The sequence below is a fragment of the Equus quagga genome, chromosome 14, assembly GCF_021613505.1.
Source record: "Equus quagga isolate Etosha38 chromosome 14, UCLA_HA_Equagga_1.0, whole genome shotgun sequence".
NCBI lineage: Eukaryota > Metazoa > Chordata > Mammalia > Perissodactyla > Equidae > Equus > Equus quagga.
The window spans coordinates 59,839,361-59,860,484 of record NC_060280.1 but is presented as its reverse complement, the minus strand read 5'-3'; the positions used below and the strand labels follow the sequence as shown (position 1 = coordinate 59,860,484).

At 41.5% G+C, this 21,124-nt stretch overlaps 1 protein-coding gene across 1 annotated transcript in view; it reads right to left on the bottom strand.

The window, feature by feature from the left end:
- Positions 1-3,755: 3,755 nt before the first annotated feature.
- POU2AF2 (POU class 2 homeobox associating factor 2) overlaps positions 3,756-21,124 on the bottom strand; it is a 34,373-nt gene continuing 17,004 nt past the window's right edge. Inside the window, exons 3-5 of the mRNA XM_046684883.1 lie at positions 8,240-8,282; positions 5,392-5,690; positions 3,756-4,157 (exon numbers count right to left, since the gene is read on the bottom strand). Coding sequence (XP_046540839.1) covers positions 3,756-4,157; positions 5,392-5,690; positions 8,240-8,282 — 744 coding nt within the window. The remainder of the gene's footprint in view (positions 4,158-5,391; positions 5,691-8,239; positions 8,283-21,124) is intronic.

Here is a 21,124-nt window from a genome sequence, read left to right as displayed (position 1 = left end):
CTCTTTTTGCTGAGGAAGACTGGGCCTGAGCTAACATCCATGCCCATCTTCCTCTACTTTATACGTGGGATGCCTACCACAGCATGGCTTTTTGCCAAGCGGTGCCATATCCGCAGCCGGAATCCAAACCAGCAAACCCCGGGCCACCGAGAAGCGGAACGTGCGAACTTAACTGCTGCGCCACCAGGCCGGCCCTGAAAGCATGATCTTAACCACTTGGCCATGGGGCTGGCCCCATAGAGTGTATGATTTTGTATGTAACCTCTCTAGAGTCAATAGTTATTGAACGTGGTGTGTAAGAGGAACAGTGTAATATTATTTTGAACAGAGAGGATACTGTGGACAGAACCTAATGAAAGAGTATAATTTTGGTGTGAAGTTGGTAGAATCACTATAATGTAATGTGACTTAAATCTTGGTCATCATTTGTTATTTTGGTTCTTTTAAATATAACTGATATTTTATTATGAATGTATTATTTAGATTTACATATTGACAAATGGATCACAAAAATTCTAGCAATACTTTTCTATGTATGTATATATGTATGTAAATATATGTTTTACTTTTGGGGTTAGTAGTTCTTCTCCCCTCGTAGAATTTCTTTTAGAGTACTCCAGCACGTCAGTACTAAAGTGCTTCTTCCCTTACCACCATAGTACCATCATACTGTATTATTAACTGAGCTGTAGCAGGCCATAATGTTCATTTAAAAGCATTTATTAAGTGAATGAGGTAAAAATGTGGTTTTCTTCTCTCACTTGGAGTTTGTGTAACAGCGTAAGAGAAACACAAACACTTTCAACTACATACTGCAATATCCATTTCAAGTGATTTATGAGAGAATTGCCCATATTCAGCTTTTGCATGGACAAATTTTGCTTTCCACTTCTTTTTGACGTTACCCTCTAGTCAGCTTTCTTAGTAGCTTGAACTCGACATCACCATCTCTGCTTATATTGAATCTTAAGGGACCTGAAAGAGATGGCATTTTGACCCTGAGCTCTTTAATTTTCTCTAGTATTCCCAGGAAAGCTGTGAGTCCTCAAACAGCAGGTTTAAGGAAGGAGAGGGAGAGAAGAATGTGCATTTGTTTCTTATGCTGGCCTTGTGCATTATTATGAAAAGTTGCAGTTAGTTCCCGGCATGCAGTAGGAAATAGAGAGTGCTTAGAGGGGAAATGGGATAGGGAAATATAATTAATTTCCCTGTCGTGATTTTGTGGCTTGGTTTCACTTTTTAACAAAGTATTGTAAATTCCAAAAACGCTAAAACCGAACTAAATCAAAATATGTGTAATATAGCAACACATTGTCAAGCTAATAGAATTCTGAAAAATCGTGTACTATTTGGAATCATTAGCACCACTCCCCACCCCCCAGCTGCTGTAGACGAGGTAACTGAAATGGATAGTAGATGTAGTGGGGGCCTGTGTAGGTCTCCTTTTTATAAATTAATTTTCCAAACAGTGTGAAAGGGCTTGGCTGCTTTAAGAAGGATGTGGACACCCCTGCACTCACTGCATTTACTGCCATTTCCAAGTCTGGTTGCTGAGCTCTGCTTATCTGAGAGTCGACGTATCCTCAGGTCGTGAGGAGATGAACATTATACGTGAGTAGATAACAGCGAACTAAGAAAAATGAGCATGGCTAACATTAGTGTTAAAATCAAACAAAGGTCAAGGTGATGTGGACCCATATTTATCACTTACACAACCATTATTGTGTTGTGTGCTATTTAGTAAGAGGGAGTAAGCAGTAGATAACCGTGATTATTATAAATTTTATACAACCAATCTTGAAAAATGACTTTGAGACCCTTGTGAAGACCCCTAAATCTATAGAGAGGGCCAGATCTCTTTGTTCTGATGCATAGGCCTGCTGTCCAGGTATGAGTGACACTGGATGACAGGTGCCTCTGCCAAGGATATTGGGAACCAGGACTGAGGTCCCAACTTTCATCAGACTTTAGAAAGAGCAGCTCTCTCTCCCACAGTGAAGTTGCCTCCTTCCACTGAAGAGCGAATAGTGGGCAAAGTAAAGATCAGGCTGTGAAACGAAGTGGTAGGAGGGAAGGAGTGAGGCAGGGGGCCCAGCAGGGTGCAGCCCGGAGCTGAGGACCACTAGTGCTCCTCCTTATCTGCTCCTGTGGGGATGCTCTCCCAGGAGGGAGCTGAGGGGTGTGAGGTAAAGGAAGGCTCCCTATGCAGGCATTTCTGCAGGCACTCCATAAATTAGGAATGTGCTTGCTTAACCAGAAAATACCCTTAAAGGTCTGTAGAAGGAAGAATATCAATTATTCACTTCTAAGTGAGAATGTCCTCATTAGATTTTTTTGGACTCCTATCTAGCTGAGGGAGAGCATGGGACACTGGCATAGAGGATGTGATGGAGACTGTATTGAGGGGCTTTGGGCAACAAGGTAGAAAATGAGACCATTGGGACCCCAGGAGATGGACGGAAAAGGCATTGGGTCAGGAGGCACCAGGGGGATCAGAAAAATGGGATAAAAAAAGGAAGGTGGTAGGGAGTTGGGAGGAAGAGTATGGATGCAACCTGCGGGCCTCAACTCATGCAGTGCAAAGTCAAAGTGTGTGCAGGGCATTTCTGATGGGCTTTGTCTGCATATGGGCACACTGCTTGGTGGGAATTACTCTGGGAACTTAATTGCAAAGGAATCCACACCAATCGAACTTTCGCGAGACAGATGAATGCTTCAGATGTCAGTTTCGTCATTTATACATAGTAAGAGCTGCACGTTCTGATGGATGAGCCTGCAACAAGGTCTTCCTTTAAATGGGAGACGATGTGTGTAAAGCTACTGGTGCACACCTGACAGTACATCCCTCTCCAAAGACCTTTTGCTTCTTGGTGTTCTGTGGTCTGTTGTTTCTTGCTGGCAACCCAGTCCTGCTCTCTGTATTTTCTTTACAATGCGTGCATTCTTATTTGATCCCACAATGCCCATGTTACTGATCCACTCTGAACTGTAGGTTTATTCCATCCAAGACACAAGGTCTAGCTTATTTAAGGCTACTATTGATCAAAGAATGTTTTTGGCCTTTATTGTTTTTTGGATTAGCCTAATTTTTGGACATCCTGGGCTTTAGGGCAGAGTCAAAACTATGTGGTTATGAAGCCATAGCCTCCTGACCTCATCCTATTTTAATGACAAGAAAGCATCCATATGTGGTGCCATATTTATTACTGGGGCTTTACAAGTCACTGTAAGGAGAGAAATCTATATAATGCTTCGCACTTTAAAGCCACATGGTATAAAATGAGTGTTGTTTCATATGCCCCAATCTATATTATATTCTATGCATTCTCGCTTACTAAAGAACACTCATGGTTCACAACTAAGAAAAATTGGATAGGAAAATCAGTATGTTTTATGATTAGCATAAACTTTTTAATGTAATTTAAGAAAAAATTATCAGTGCCAAAAATGATACTTCCAAGGTAACAGAAGATTCAGAATATAATGGATTACTAAAGTTCCCAAAAGACCTCACTGTCAGGTTGTCTCACTAGAATATGGTCCCTGATATCCTGAATTAACATTGTGTTCTATTTCAGTGGGATTGTGGTAGGGAGGATTACAAATAAAATAGATGTCACCGTCCATTAACAAAGGGTGGCATGATGGTTTATCCCGAAAAATCCAGTTCTGAATGAGCTGCCACACTGAAAACAATCTGTGGAATACAGACCCAAGTTAAAGAAAGGCATAGCAGAAGTCCTCTGGTGCGTCCCTCAGTAAGCTCTGCGGCATTCGTACGACCCCCACGCTGTGCTCCCGTCTTCTTTTGCCCATGCAGAAGGGTCCTGAAGGGCAGAGGTGTCTGCCCCCTCGTCGGGGGAGAGGGACACCACCTTGGGCGGCAGGTCATTCGACATCGTCATGAAAGGAGTGAAGGGGTAGGGGGGCGGGGTGGGGTACCCTGGCGTGTGGTACAGATCCTCCAGCGCATGCAGCGAGTAGGACTGAGCCCCAGCTAGGGGGGCCCCCCAGCTAGAGCTCCTGTGCTGGGCGGAGCTCCCCAGCTCCAGCTGGGAGAGGCAACTTGTGCTGGGCGGCAAGGTCTGCAGGGCCTCGGCGGGGACGGGGTCTGGCTGGCTGAGACCATCGGGCACCGTCTGCTCCCACGAGTCCCTCTGACGAGAACGGAAAGGGCACTGGGGTTAGTCATTAGGTGATACTCTGATGGGGAGAGATTTCCTCCCCGACAGGGGGCGCTGCTGGACCAAGGCTTCCAGAGCCGACCTGGCGTCCTCGCTCTGCTCTCCGAAACCTCCTTCCCACGCAGCGTTCCCTCTGGTGACTGACAGCAGCAGCGGAGATTTGAGTTCCCTTCTTACTCTAGAATTAGATTCCCTATATATACGAAGATTCTTTTCCCCACAAAACAGCGTTAAATGAGTGAAGTGTGAGAATAATCAAATGAACATTTATAGAGCATTTTACCATTTACAACACACTATGTCTTGGGTTCTTTTTGAGCTGCACCATGCCGGGGTCCTAGACAGCCCTTTCCACAGCGCGGTAGTCAGTGCCGGCTGCTCCTGGAAGGCGTAGGTCTCTAAACCACAGAGTGAGTTTCTGGGTGGGCTAAGAAGACCACCCTGCCCTCCGGGAGCAAAGAGCTAGGAACCTCATAGGCTTGGAGCTGGAAAGATTGGGATTCCACTCATAGCTGTGCCACTTACTGCCTTCCTGACTCTGAGCACCTCACTTTGTTCATTTGTAAAATGGGACTTTAATAACTATATCTCAAGTCGTTGCAAGTATTAAATAAACAAAGACACATAAAAGTTCCTGGCATAGAGCAGGTACTCAATAATGCTAATCCCCACCCTCTTTCGTCTAAAATCCCATCTTGAGAGATTCATTCCTTTGTGGTTGAAGGCTTTACAGTTTTCTATAAGAAGGGTGTTAGTATTCTTCAGATCATTATGAACTCCTCTTTTTGAAGGATTGCGTGAGAACAAGGTTCTATAGGGTAGAAATATTGTGGGGGAGGGGAGGCACCGGACTGGGAGGGAAGGGAAGCCCCGGCCGGGCTTGCCCTGGGAGATTACAGCCTAGCTGTGCCTGAGATGTAACTCCAGGGCTCCTTTCCTTACGTGCTAGAGGAATGATGGGGGGACATTTGGCAAAATCAGTAAAGCATTAACAAAAAGGATAAAAATCCTGCCATATTAATCGTCTCGGCCTAAACCCTGGAATACATCCTTTTTGCTGTCGTAGTTGGCATGGATCTTCGAGGAAGGCTCCTGGAGCGTATCCTGGCAGAGCGGCCTGGTTTCATCCTGGTTGCCAAGTGCACGCACTGGCCAGACGCGCGTGACCTTACCTTACACGCGAAACGTGAAATATCTGTATACTCACCAGCACGAAGTGTGTGGGGTCGCTGGGGAACGGCGGCGGCAGGAGCGGCGGCAGGGGCGAGGGGCTGAACAGAGAGCCGGTGTTGGGGGTCAGGGCCGGGGGGCGGTGGTCTCCGTAGGGCTCCGTGAAGTAGGGATCCAGGAGGGCTGGGTGGCCCTGCCCTGCGGAGGCCTCGCAGGGAAAGGGCTTCGCCGCGCCCGAGGTGCAGACGTCATTTGCAAACTGCTTAGTGTTGTGGAAGTCTGAGTCAGATAGGAAAGATCTTCTGACCCCGTAGTAACCTGACATCACTGGTGAACCTGTTGCCAAATGAAAAACAAATGGGCAAAAATTTCCTCATGGGAAAGTCAAGGCGTCTCTTGTTGCAGCTGAGTTTCTCCACGTGTGAAATGGTGTTTCTAATGTATGCCCGACACCAAGGCTAATATTTCAATAGATAAATGTCTTGAAAAGCGTTAAATATTGTTGTATTATCTCTTTTAACTGGTCCAGCCCAAATAACTATTATGTTTCAAGTTCACTCTGCCTTTGGGGATGAGTTCGCTTTAGATGGCGCAATAACTGGTTGATCATTCACTCACTCAACATACATTTATTCTGTATCTTCTATGTGCCAGGCACTGCTAGGAAGGGGTTGGGCTTAAAGAGATAAGAATAAGAATCCCTTAGCATTTACATTTTATCGAATGAAGCATCTTTGTCACGGCTTCTGAGCTCTATCCCCATATACACAGGACCGTCAACAAGGGGCTGCTTCTGGGTATGTTGTCTGAGATGCAATATTTCTAGGTAAGGTGATACTGTAACCCCATGCTAAATCAGAGGCAGGTTGTACTTGTCTTCTAATTCTTTGTATACTGACCTTTAACCTGGTGTCTTGCACCCAGCAGGCATGGAGAAATGGCTTGCTTGCTTTGGGATGATATGGCTTTTGTGCAGTCAAATTAGAGGACCATACACAAAAAAAGTTTTCTGGCTTTGATGAGTCTCATGTTATTTGCTGCCCTCTTGTGGCCATACTGAGTCCCTCCCTCAGCTGCCCCGGGCACTGCAAGTTTGGGAAGAGAATGTCTGGCACAGAAAGTTTCCCTTGGTGAAAACAGGGGGGAAGAAGCTGAAACTGAGGAGTCTCATTTAAGGGAAGGCCAGCAAAATGATCCCAGAAGTGAAGGGATGTGTTTGCTAAAGACGGTCTGACGCCAGAGCTCAGGTGTAGCAGGAAATATGCTATCATTTAGTACATGTTCAGGGGCTTAGACTCAAGGGCTGTAAAACTGATTGTTTCCAGCTGTCGTGGGTGTGGTCTAATTAGCTAAGACCTTCACCTTGAGGTCACAGGAGGCCTGAGCTGGGAGGGAGATGCAGGTGCCTGTCTTTCTTACCTTCCCCCAACCACAGTGGACTGCTTCTGAGCTTTGTCCCTGTCCACCCTGCCCACTCTTCCTCAGGGAGAGGAGACAGACTCATCAAGACCCTCTTCCTTTGGTATCATGGCTCAGTCATACATTTCTCTGCATACACAGCACCCTGGTGTTCGCCATGTGAAGTGGCACTTCAGATTATGCTCATATTCTCTCACCTGAGTTACAACCCTCTTTCCAATTGACCTGCAAGCTCCATGGGGGCAGAACTTATGTCTCACACATTTTCTGTAAACCCAGGAGTATAACACTGTGTTCAACAATTATACGTAAATTTATTCATTCATTCAGAGGAAATCAAAATTCCTTGTAGAAACTTACAGCACCATTCTGCTCACTCCACTTTCATCCTAAATTCTATGGCCCCAAATTTCTAATCTGTTCATGAATTTGAAAGCAGCATTGGGGGTTTCATCATAAGCATACTTCCTTGGAAAGAAATTTGTGCAAGTGAAAATTAATATCAATAAATAAAGTTCTGTTTCACACCATGAATTTATCTCCACTGGAGTGGTTAAGGCTGAGAACAGAATGAAGAATCTGGAAACTAGCTGTCTAGGGTCTCATGTCTATATTTCCAATTTCCAAATAAAAACAATCACAAAGAAAAACCTCTTTGCTCTCTTAAGCATATATCTTTCTCCGTGAAAAGGAAGAATAATTCTAGAAGGTCAGAGAAGCTGCAGAAATTTTCTTCTATAGAAGGGAGCAGACGCAACCGGATTCCAGTGACTGTAAATATGATTGGGAAACACAACTCGGAGACATTCAGATATGTGAGATCTTCTACTGCTTTTATTCCTTTCCCTTATCCAGCTCTGAAGGCGACTAAAACTACTGAGAAAGCCTATGCCACTTCTGAGTTTGAGATCTGGAAGGAGTGTGTGTGTGTGTGTGCATGCGAGTGTGTGCACAGATCTGGGCGTGCGTAACCCTATTATTAAGAACTCCCTTTTCCATCCTCACAGGAGTCTTTTACGAGACATATGTACTGAAATGAATATAAAATGCTGAACTAAGTGCCTGACCTATAGAGAGCACCCAATAAATGGCAGTTCCTCCATCTGTCTGCAGGCCTCTCTCTTTCTGTCCTAAAGCAGATGCATAATCTGTTGGATCATGGTGCCAGAAAATTTCAGACATTTTTAGATTGTATCAAGGGCCTATTGCTGTTTGCTATTGCTTTTGCCCAATAAACTTCCGCTAGGCAAGGGATTAAAAGGCTGCCTTCAAGACAGAATGAATTTTAAATTCAGGGATGACTGAATGAGGTCTGTCTTCACTGATTTTGTATTTAAAAAATAACTATTTTAAAGCAGCAAAATTTTGAAAGTGTTGTAAAGTGGTTGTAAAAGAGTGGAAGCCCAAATGCCCGATTTAAACTCAAAAAGGAATGAATGACTTGCTCATTGAACTGAAGAACTCACCTGGCATCTGGACGAATGGTGACGGAGAGGAACTGACGCTGCCCTGGAAGGCAAAGATATCAAGTGTTTTCTTCTTTAGTTGCAAGTTTGAATCTTAGAAAATAGTTTCGGAATATATCTTACAAGCTTTATTTTCTGATACTAAGAACCACTATTTGAGGGGTTAGTTTGAGGGGGTTCACTGAGAGTAAGAATGAAAGTACAAGAGAGCAAAGTTTCACAAGGGACTGAGAGAAACCAAAGTTTTAGATTCTGGTAAATGTGCCAAAAAGTATGGACTAGATGAAATGGAATAATTTATCCTTTGTTTTTTGCTCTTTGCATTAATATCCTTCATCAAATATATATTAAGTGATTTATATCTATTCATACATGCATACATGTGCTTGGCGTTTGGCTTCAACATTGAATGGGCACTTTTTAACTGTCTATCTTCATGTAGAGGTGAAGCTCCACCAAGGGTAGGGACCTTGACTGTGACTTGTCCTCAGTGCCCAGAACAGAGTGTGGTTCATAGTAGACACAATAAAAATATGTGGAATAAAGATACAGTTCTCAAAGAACTGTGGTCTAGTGAGCATGGGAGTTTGGGGAATTTTGTTCATTGAATTATATCCCCCCAAAAGATACACTGAAGTCCTAACTCCTGGTTTCTGTGCACATGACCTTATTTGGAAATCGGATCTTTAAAGATGTAACTAGTTAAATTAAGATGTGGTCATACTGGATTAAGGTGGGCCCTAAATCCAATATGACTGGTGTCCTTAGAAGAGGAGAGACACCCAGAGACACAGTCATGGGGAGAAGGCCATGTGAAGACAGAGGCTGAAATTTGAGTGATACAGCCTCAAGCTAAAGGACACCAAGGATTGCCAGCAGCCACCAGAAGCCAGGAAGAGGCAAAAAAGGATGCTCCCCTGGAGTCTTCAGAGGGAGCCCGGGCCTGTGGACACCTTGATTTTGGTGTTCTAGCCTTCAGAACTCTGAGGCAATAACTTTCTATTGTTTTAAGCTACCCCATTTGTAGTAATTTGTTATACAGCTCTAGGAAACGAATACAGGGAATGATGGACTGAGACAGACAATTCACTATAGTGTAAGAAGTGGCATGGCTGGGGAACAATGGGGTGAGGTGGGCACCTAAGCTGGCATCAGGCATGGGGTGGGGAACACATCCTGGAGGAGGTGATGCCAAAGCTGACCTTTGAAGGAAGGGGATCCAGGTGTGTAGAGTCTTAAAATATACAAATGCAAATTGTGGCTTCAAGATGACCAGGAACAAAGGTAAGTGGAACATGACACTGTTGTAAAAGTTGAGTCCTCAATATCCAGTTCTTTGGATCTGAGCTCTTAGCTCTGACCCTCAAGGTCCTATAAACTCTTAAGAGTTGGAAGAGATTTTATAGAGAGTCTCATTCAGCTATCTACTCAATGCTGAAATCCTCCCCATATTATTCATACTTGGCGCCTTTAGCCTCCAGTGTTGGAAAAATCAGCGCCATCTGAGAAAACTCATTTCTTCTCTTGGGACCGCTGACTCCTACAAAGTAGGCTGAAAAGAACCACTTTCTTAATTCTAATCTCTTTGGTCCATACAGAATAAGTTTAATCCTTCAAATATTTGAAGACAACCCTCCATTTCCCAAGTGCCTTAATCAGCTCGGGCTGCTATAAGAAATACCATAGACTAGGTGGCTTTAACAACAAACATTTCTTCTATTTCTGGTGGCTGGAAGTTTGAGATCAGGGTGCCAATGTGGTTGGGTTCTTGGTGAGGACCCTCGTCCTGCTTTGCAGATGGCTGACCTCTTACAATGTCTTCACGTGGCAGAAAGAGATCATCTGTTTCACATGTCTCTTCCTATAAGGATAGGAATTCCACTCATGAGGGCTCCACCCTCATGACCTAATCACCTCCCTGAGGCCCAGTCTCCAAATACCATCACATTAGGGATTGGGGCTTCAACATTTGAATTCTGGGAGGATACAAACTTGCAGTCCATAGCACCAAGCTGGAATTCTATCTTCTCCAGGTAAAACATCCTCCAACCACTCAGAAGTAGCATAGTATTTAAAGTGAAGACTCTGGAACCAGAGTGTCTCTGTTTGAATCCCAGCTCTGCCTCTTATTAGCTGTGTGATCTTGGGCACATGAAGATTTAATGGGATCATGTATGTCAAGCACTTAGAATGTTCCTGGGATAATCAGGATATAAATGTTAGCTATTATCACTCAGATGCATTTTTATGCCCTTTATTTTTATGGTATATTCTTCTAAACATGTTCTGATTTGTATTTTCCCATTTAAGAAGTTAACACTTTTAAGTAGCAGAGGGGAACTCTGGGCATGCATGGTCAGAGGTGGGTGTAGATTGGGGTGCCCTAACATCTTATTTGGGAAGGCAAGGAGGCAGTGATTTTAACATAGAAGCACCTGTGTTTGGGCACATTTTCCCATATTGCCAGAGCCCATGTTATCCAGCGTTTCCCTCCAGTTTCCAGCTCTGTCTGTCTGTCTAGGTCTTTCCTGGAATGCCTGTGCCAAGGCCTACACCCTCTGGCTTCTGCCTCAGCCTCCCTGTGTGTATAAGTAGGGTGTGGCAGGGTGGTAGCTGTCCTGGGTGCTGCCTGGGGAGATCTCTCCCTGTTCTTCTCCTACCTTCTCTCCCTGCTCACTCCCCTTAAATTGCTCTGGCCAAGGCTGGGATCAGGAGAAAAGCTTCTGTGAGACATGGTACATGTGCCTAACGTGGTAGTATTAGCACCCTGTTCTCTCAGTATCTGTCAGCCATTTGTTCATTGACTGGCATGGCTCTACCTCTGGCCTCTGCCCAAGGCCGGGATAAAGCTCAGTCTATGTAACACAGCCCCTTCAGCTTTTGACATCTCTGCTGTAAATGCTTTCCTATCTTTCTCTTCTACCAGCAACAATCTCTAGAATCTTCTTATACTCCTTCTCTTTCTTCTAGTTAGGTTTAATTATTACAGAGGAATTGCCAGCATTGTCCCTCCCTCAACCCAATTTCAATACTTGAAGACTCTACAAAGGTTTCACAACTACAAGTGTAGTTGATTTTATTTATTATTTGATGAAAAGAACCTTCTTATGTTCACTTCTTCTATGTAATTTTGCCCTCTACCTGCTGTGGAAATTGAACTCTCTACTTCCATTCTTTCCGGTTACCCGTAAAATTTTACCTTGCATTTTTAACAGACTACAAACAATATCCTAAAACTCCCACTGACAGCCAAGATCTTTAGAATGTTAACTCTTTCTACTCCTCTCCTAATTTACATGTGTATATTTCCTTGCATTTTAGCTTGTTTCTTTTGTTAAACCTCCACAAATTAGACATCATAATTATTAGATTTATTTACATGTTCACAATTTTCCTTGCTTACTCTTCTTTCAGACTTTTTTTTCTAGATTCATTTTCCTTCTTCTAAACTAATCCTTTAGAAAATTCCTTTCATGGAGGTGGCGTTGGTGGTAAACTGTTCTGGCTTTTATTTATCTGAAAATATCATTTCTCTTGCCCTTGTACTTGAAAGATAATATTGCTGGACTCACAACTGTAACTTTATGGGTATTCTTCTCTCAGCACTTTAAAGATGTCACGCCACAGTCTTTGGCTTCCATGACCGCTATTAAGAAGTTTGCTATGAACCTTATAGTTATTCTTTGTGACATTCTTTCCTTCCTTTCTGACTGCTTTTTGATATACTCCCTTTGTCTTTATGGTTCTTAAAGTTCATCTCATTTTGCCTAGAGGTAGATTTTTAAAATTTACCCTGCTTGGTATAAGATATGCTTCATGTGTCTGGGGATTTGTGTCTTTCATAAGTTCTGGAAAAGTTTCAACCATCCTCTCTTTAAAGATTGCTTTGTCTGTATTATCTCTGTTCTCTCCTTCTGGGACTCTGTTCAGATGCATGTTAAACCTTTTACTTTTGTCCTCTATATCCCTTAACTTCATGTTATTTTCTTTATCTCCATGATTTTCTGTTCTATATTTTGGTATAGAATGGTATAGATTTCTTCAGATCTATATCCAGTTCACTAATTCTTTCTTCAACTGTAGTTAATTTGCTGTTTAACTCATACATTGAGTTATTTTATTATCAATAATTACTTATTTTTTCATTTCCATAAATTCCATTTGATTTTTACAAAACCTGCTTGGTAATTTTTGATAGTCTCTTGTTGAGTGTTCTTTATTTATTAAGTTATTGTATATTTGGTATTTGGTAATTTTAATATCTGGAAGTTCTGGAAACTTATTGCCTATTGTTTATGCTGACTTTCATTCATAGTGGTTTGCTTTTTTAAGCATTTGGTAATCTTTGATTGAAATTTATATCTGGTTAACCTTAAACTGTGAAAAGCTGGGGTCCTAATTTGAGGTTGCTTTCCTCCAGAAGATTTATGTTTATATTCTTAGGATCCAGCTCTCTTCCAGGTTCCCAGATTAATGGAGTCCCGGGTTCAGCCCCTCAACCTTGACAACATCTCAAGGATCAGTCTTCACACGTAAAGCTAATTTGAAGACCTGTCCTCAGGGGAGCCCACCTTTTTGGTGTGTTCACCTTCTCATCATTCAATGTCTTAATTTCTGCTCAAAACTTTCCCCAACCTCCCATGTCAACCCTCCCTCCCATCCCAGCTTTGGAGATTTTCCTTACTTCTTGCCAGCTCAACAACTCATTAAAATGTGTTTTATTCAGGCTCCGGTTTTGTTGTGGGTGAGATTTCCCCCCTCTCTGACCATCTAGTCTCCCTGAAACAGAAATGAATCCCTAAATATTGAAACTGGATGTAGATACCTTCCTGTTTCTTACACAGCACAAAATATGTTATTTTACCATCATTTCCAACATTTTCCAGCAGAGATTTAAATTATAATGGAAGTAATTCATAAGCATATACTCATAGTAATTTTATAAGCACGCTGTTAGGCAAACGGCCAAATGTCTTAAATGTATTACCTCATTTAGTTCTCACAACCACCCCAGAAGACAAGTAATATTATTCTCATCTTAATAATGAGGAAACTGAAGCACAGAGAGAATAACCTAGGTTCCCCTGCAGGATGAGGTGGTCGTGGTGGTGGATGGGATCGAACAAGGACTTTTCTGATTTCAGAGCCTGTTTCTTAACTACCACACGTGCTACTGCCTTCCAAGCATTTTAATAATTCAAAAACAAAAATAGGAAATCTTCATAATTAAAAAAAGAATTTTAGTATAAAAGAAATTTATGGACATCCAGAGAGATGATATAATTATATAAAAGCTCACAAGAGGATCAAGTGGGATTTATACTTCATATATATCTCTCTATATATATCTGTAGTACTTCAAAATATATTCTATTTTTAGGGGGTCAGCTTTGTCGAGGTATAATTTAAAATTAATAAAATTCACAAATTTTAAGTATGCAATTTGGTGAATTTTGACAAACTCTTGTGACTCACTCACTATCATAATCATGACATAAAACATTTCCATCAAATTGATTATTTTATCGCTATAATTAGTCCTGCCCCATGGCCTGGGAAATATTTGGATGGATAAATACGGAAAGGAATGATAGTGCACCACTTCAGTTCATCTCACAGCACGTAGAAGAGTTCTAAAGGGGCTGTGTTGGGACTGGGAAGGATTTCACTGGACAGATTTCAGAGCTGGCCCTTACTCCCCCAGCCCATTCCCAGATTTTATAGGTTAACAAAGAACAGCCTAAAAACATGAGCCTTCAGCATGAGCGCTAGTTGTTATTACAAATGTGGAGGGAAAACTCACATTCCTTTCTTCTTTGTTCAAGATATTATATTCACACAGTTGCCTCTCACCATACGAATCCTCCAGAAATAGTATTGAAATTAATATTGAAACGCCCATAACTTTTGACCAAGCGAGATGGTATATAATTTTTATTTTGCATACTGCAAACAACAGGATCCTGCAATGCCAGGTAGCCAAATTTAGAGGTTTATATTTGAATGAAATTTGCCAGTCTGCAACTTCCTGTAGCTAACACAGCAGCCTCACAGCTGCCCCAAAGCCCCTCCATGAAAATGAGTTAATTTGAACTAATAGGTTACCAAGGTAGTAAAGCGATAAGATTAGAAGTTTCCCTTGGATACTTTTATAGTCATTTTTATGACCCTATAATATTTTTAGGGCCAACCTAGTTGAAGGAATATATTGAAATGTACTAAGGAGGAGATCAACTAGCGTTAAGATTTTTCATACAGCAGTATGAAATATATATATATATTTAATTCTGATGGTATAGTTTAGAAAGTGTCTCTTTAAACTTAAAGATATTGATACTAAGGCTTAAATAATAATTATCATAGCCACTTGTGAATAGCTTGGATCCCTTTTCAAGGAATTCACAGTACTTTATATATTTAATTTCTCTTTATCATAATATCTGTGTTTGGGAGAGGTGGTGCTGATGCTATTATACTGAACATTCTAAAACCACGTTTTAATATCTAAAATTTAGACCCATCATAGGTCGTATGATTTTCCTCCAACTTTGAGATGAATATTAAGTTAATGCCAGATGTAACCCAGTTAGCCTTTAAATGGGTACCTGTGTTAGGTCTGAATACCTTCTTCCTCCAGAAGGAAATGGGCATAGAGAATTAGATGGCTTAATTAATGTGATAAATATGCAGTAGAACTGGGGGCATTCTGATTGGTGAGAAATCTTATACAGTGCTAAACTATACCAAACCTGTTTTAATAAATCTTATTAGTTTTGCAAAGTTTGAAATGGGTTTTGATTTATGGCCCACTTATCTAAGTTACATAGTAATTTAATCGTAAATGAGAAAAATACTCCATAATAAATAGGAACTACAGCTACAAGCATCTACCACCTGCCAGGTGCTTTATATAATATTATCTTACTATAAAGTAGATATTATCACCTGAGGTTTAGAAAAGAGGAAACTAAACATCAGAGCAATTAAGTAATGTGCCCCAAATCACCCATCTTGTCAATTACAGAGCTAAGGTTTAAACCCAAACTCTGACTCCCAAATTTATGCTCCCTCAACCTCTCAAGGACATAACAAGCAAGTTCTCTGCACTAGCCCTTACACCAACTGCATATATTTACTGAGCTTCTCTGATGTGAAAGGCACAATGCTGAATGTTGCAGGCACTAGAAAGAATGCAATCAAAGGGCTTAGATTTGTATCTACTTAGGGACACAAGCCATTTGTGGTAAATTAAATCTGACCACAATTTCTTTGCAGCTCCTCCCATCAAGAAGTGAAGTCTATTCCTCTCCCCCTTGAATTGGGGATGGGTTTGTCACTTGCTTGGACTAACAGAATGAGGCAGAAGTCATTGTGTGACCTTCAGAGTCTAGGCGTCAAGAGGATTTGCAGCTTTCACCTTTGCTTGCTTGAAATGCTGCCTTATGATTTCCTCTTCAGAAAGTCAGTCTAGCCTCCTTGTGGATGAGTGACCACGTGGAAGAGAATCCAGGCACTCCTCCTGACAGCCAGCACCAACTGCCAGACATGTGAGGGAGCTATCTTGAACTTTCCAGCATGGCTGAACCTCCAGCTAAATGCAACTGCATAGGTGAGCCCTGGTGAAACTAGCAGAGGAACTTCCAGCCACCCACAGAATCGTGAGACTTAACAAATCATTACTATCAATTTCAAAGGTTCAGGTGGGTTCTTATGCAGCAATAAGTACCCAATACAGATCTACCCAGGAAAAAGTAGCTCATGGTACAGAACAGTATGTATCTGGCTTCCAGGTGCATGGTCCATGCTCTACGTGCTCTGGAAGTCAGAAAAGGGGGAAATCAATGTGCTGAGGATTTGAATTGGGCTCTGAAGTATGAGAGGATGGAGAGAGGAGACAGGAAACTTCCAGGTGCAAGGAATTTTGTGAACAAAGCACAGAGGTGGGAAAGCACAGCTCTTCTTCAAGGAATAATAAGCAAGTGGGTTTGTTGAGAGCAGGAATTTCACCTAACTGATTAAATAAAAATGCATTGTGTGCCTACTATGCATCAGAATTGTGATAATTTCCAGAAATACAAAGAGGAATAGGCATGGTCTTAGGCAGCATACTCCCTAAGAAACTTAAGGCGTGTCATAAAGAAGATAGTTGTTTAAATATATATGTAATGGGTGCAATAATAAAAACAAGGATTGAGAAGACGAGCATTTCATGAATACCTACTTCATGCCAAACTCTGTGTCAGGCACTTTACATGTATTAGTATGTGTTTCATTGTTTTTAGTAACAACTAATATTTGTGTGCTTTATGTACTCCGCACTGTGCTACACGATTTACATGCATTATCTCATTAAATCTTCACCATTAACCAATGAAATAGATGCTGTAAGTACTATCTCTAGATTATAGATTGTAAGACTAATAGTCAGTGTAAAGGACTTGTCCAAGGTCACAAAGCTAGTACGTGACATAGGCTGGATTCTGACATAGATCTAGTCTAACCATGGTTTAGAGCAGGTAGGTGGGAGGTGTGGGTGAGTGGTGGAGGTGAGTTGCTGTCTTAGGGGAAGGTGACTGAACATGTCACACTACAGGTGATATATGGGTCCAGTTTTGAAGGATGAAAGGCAATCAGGGAGCAGATAGGACAAGGGGTGTGGTTGTTGGGGAGCAAATTCAAGGCTTAAATGTGTGGACAGCATGTGAGACATGAAATGTGTGCAGACAGGAAAGCTGAAGAGGAGCTGGAGGAGGGCGCAGGAGCCAGGCTATGAAGGATTTTTTTGAGCCATGCTAAGGAGCTTGGACTTTGTCCGCTAGCAGGCAATGGTCCTTTAGAGGTTTCTCAGCAGTGTAGATATGATGATGGTGGCATTTGAGGAAATTTAACCTTGTGCTGAAAATGATGGGTTGGAAATGGTTGAGTGTACGGGCTACAGTATTGAGCTGAGTTCAGTGATGGGGGTCTGATGGGCTCTCAGTAGGGGCGAAGTTTCAGGAGGCCAGCAGGTGACACTTGTATACACTTCCACTTGGCTCTGTTTTAGAGCCCAGCAAGGGCTGGTACTCGCCCTGCAGGTGCTGAGGGCTGCTGGCCATCTGTGCCAGTTGTACCAATTCTCAGGGCTCTTTCTCTCTTTTCTTCTTTTTCATCAACTTCCCTTCTGATACGTCTTTACAAGTGTATACAAAGAGGGGGCTGGCACATCCCCCTCATACTGCCCTATTTGCAAAGAAAAAATCCCTACATTCTTAAATGATTTATTACTACATTGCATAGGTCCAATCCTAAGGCCAATAAGAATTTCTGAGGAAGGAATATTGTAACATATTTCCTTAAGAACATTTGTCTTGTGTCTACAAAGCCTAGATTATAGAGGATTTATCTCACAAAGAAAGAGCTCATCTGGTTTTGAGCTCCTTGTTTCCATTATTACCAGCCTTGAGTGACAGTAGGTACTAAGTAATTGACATAGAATGGAGACATAAAAGGATTAAGTGATTTGCTTAAGGCCTTCAAATGTATAGAGGTTAAATGAAGACTAAAAGATGTGTTTAAATTCTCTCTTGGGGGAAGGGAATTTACCATGAAAATGTTAATTTATAACAGTGCATATAAATATCTAACATAGATTTTTATGTTGAACATAGATTTTTATGTTAAACATAGACATTAAATGCTAAGCATAATGTTTAAAAAGATGTTCCTTAACTTGTTGGTGCAACAACTTAATTTCTTTCTGCTAAAATGTCAGCAAATTTCCGGAAGATTGTATGTGAAACTCAGTGTGGAGACCCCTGGAAATTATAAGGAGAGGATGAGGGGACAGGGGAGATAAGTAGACTACTTTTTACTTTATACTCTTTTATGCTGTTTGAAATTTTACATGTATTACTTTTGTAATTAAAACGGCTAGTTAATAAAAGTTAAAAAATAGAATTTAGGAATTTAAAAAAAACTATGACTCCAAGTGTCTTAAATTTCTGTTATATGAACTATTTTCTGTCCTTTGGAAAGTTTGTACTGTTACAGAATTTCAGTTTTCTAACAGTTTCTTGAAATTTTACTGTAAAAACTCTCTTACTTGGCACAAAATTATGTCCAGGCTGTCTCTGGGAGAAAGTGTTTTCTGTTGCCTACATTACAAAGCGAAACCCATTTTTTTACCCCTGGGTCTTGGTGTGCTTTTGGAATGCTATTTGTGTTTATGTAGCTAAGTTAGAGCAACAGGAGCCACTGGGACACACGTTGATAAATCACCCTGCACACTTTGGCCGGAACAGATCTGCAGAACTTCAGCTCTGCCAGATGGGCTTGCGATGGCTGATTTTGCTGCAAAATCTGATTATTTTTGCAAGCTGTGTGAAAGAATTCACCACCAGGAAATATTTTAAGTTTCATGACATTTGAAAAAAACTACATAACCAACAGAACAGCTGAAAAACTAAGTTGCTTGCAAAAGGTTCACCTTTGTTATTATTATCTTTAAAAATTTCTGCAATTGTGAAGGAGCAGGTGGTTGGGTGGGGAACATGGAAAGCCCTGGAAATGTGGTTTAGTTCTCTAAACAGAGCAGGACAGTGGGCTAATTAAGTCAGACAATGAACCATTTTCAACGCCCTGGATAAAATGAATGCCAAAGATATAATATGTACCTCTGTATTCAAACATTGGCATTTTGAGTGTACAAGGCATTGCCTACTGAGAAAATGTTTATTTCTTTTTAAATTGTTTCTGGGCTCATGAAGCGGGTTAGTTGGCAAAGTTAACAAGCAATATGCAAAGCACTGTGCTATGAGAGTGAGCAAAATGTGTAGGGGACGTCACTCCCGGGGTAGACACTGATTTCCTTTATCAATAATCTCTCCAACGTTGCAAATAAACTGATCCTTCTGCTGGCAATTCAGAAAAAAGTAGCAAGGGCAAATGAGATGTACTTATTAAAGAAAACTTACAGTTTTCCTAAGAGATTTAGTAATCAAACACAAAGAAAATAGGTATTTCTAAAAAATAAGAAAGAAAAATAATATAAGAAAAATAAAACACTAGCAAAGCAGGAAGACACACATTGGGCCATCTGAGGATCCTTTTCTGTGCCCAGGCAAGCGTAAAAATCTTACTAAAGCCAGAACACATTGTAGGATGGGTTCAGTTTATGAGAGTTGAAGAGACGAAAAATAAATTTTATGGTAAATTTGAAGAAATCGGAGAAGGGCAGGAGTCTGTCTTGTTATAGCAGTGCTACAGACTTTTTTGCACTCACGTGTCTTCAGAGCTTGGGGTGCCTCTGTCCAAAGCTTGTCTTTCTTCTAACTACAGATTCAATATAACATACATGTGCTTTGCTCTTAGATTTGATAATACAGTGATAGCTGCAATGGCCATACGTAAATCCAAGAAAGAATTTGTGTATGGCCAGCTCCCTAAATTTAGGGCCCAGGTAATTCGTTTGTAGTCTTATTTCCATTCTACTTCTTTCTTCTTTTGATGTTTTTATTGTTGTCTAGGACTACCGTTAGAATACCCAAGAGAAGTAGCACAATATGTAAATTGTCTAAGTTTTAGCACGTTTTGGAGGTTACACCTTGATTAAAATTAGATTTTGATATCAGTGAAAGCTTCCATCTGCCTTGAGCATGAAAGACTAAAGCTTGGCTTCGACCTCGGAAATGAGTCCGTTGGTTGTCCCTCCTCCCCATCTCTTCCTACGCTTTCATAAGAAGGTGGGAGGACCAGGAAGTTACCTTCCCCTTTCCTTAGTAGCTGCTATATTTGTTAAGAATATGCATTTGATTCTTTATTATGTGAAACTCTGAGAGAACGCTGGGCACCATGGAGGTAGGGAGAGCATCTAAGCGGTAGGTCACCAGAGACAGCAGGTCAACTGAGCTGGTAAGCTCTACATTACACTGGACTCAGGGATCTCTTCTAGCCTTCAGAAGGGAGCGGATATGGTCTCTGACTTCAGGTGGGAGAAATGGCATTCTACATCCAGTTCCAGGAGCCAGCCATAGGATACCAGCCTCTCAGATCAGCTCAGCAATATTCAGAAAAGAGATCACACTTCACCAAACGGCATAGCAGGAGAGTAAGCTTCAGGCAAGAAGAAAAGTTCAGAGCGAAATGGATTGGGTGAGGTAGGTCCTAGAGATCTCTAGGAGAGTGGTAGAGAGGCTTCTATGAAGTCACTGTGGTATGTTTTGACTCTGGTGCAGGAAACGTTTCCTCGTTTACAGAGAGAGCCAGGTGCCATGCGGGGCCCAAATGGGGAATGACAGAGAGGAACTATATTCTGGAACCAGGTTTTGGGACAGAACTAGAGTCAGGTTCTAGAAAGAAATTAAGAACTTCTTCTGTCTAGTTTCTTCTAAGATGTCTGGGTATCACAGGAAAGGAAGGTCCTGGCTCTGGAGGTGGCATCGTCTGAGCAGTCTAGAGAATCTTTGCAGGGACAGGAAGGGAGACAAACTGTGATTTAAAGGAAGCAAAAGTCATGATGGTGATCCAGCATCAGGTACGGAATGTGAAGGGTGAGATGAACTCTGAGCAGAGGACCTGAAGCAGAGTGGTTATTCCAAAGCTAGTCCTTCCTTGGACCAGAAATGTAAATTTAAGAAGGCAATACGTTAGGTGAAATAAAGACCATGCAGGCCAACAAACCTGGGTCCAATCTGAGCTCCACGGCTCTCCACCTGGTTCTTAATCTCCTCATCTGAAAAACACACATGAGTGGCACCCTCTTAAGGCTACTGTGCTTTTCAATAAATGAAATATATTTTGGAGTGGATAAATGAAAATAATTGTAAAGTCCCTATATCAGAGCCTAGTAGTAAATGATAGTTATCATTATTAACAATTTTTATTTGTCCCACAGAGAACTGAGGT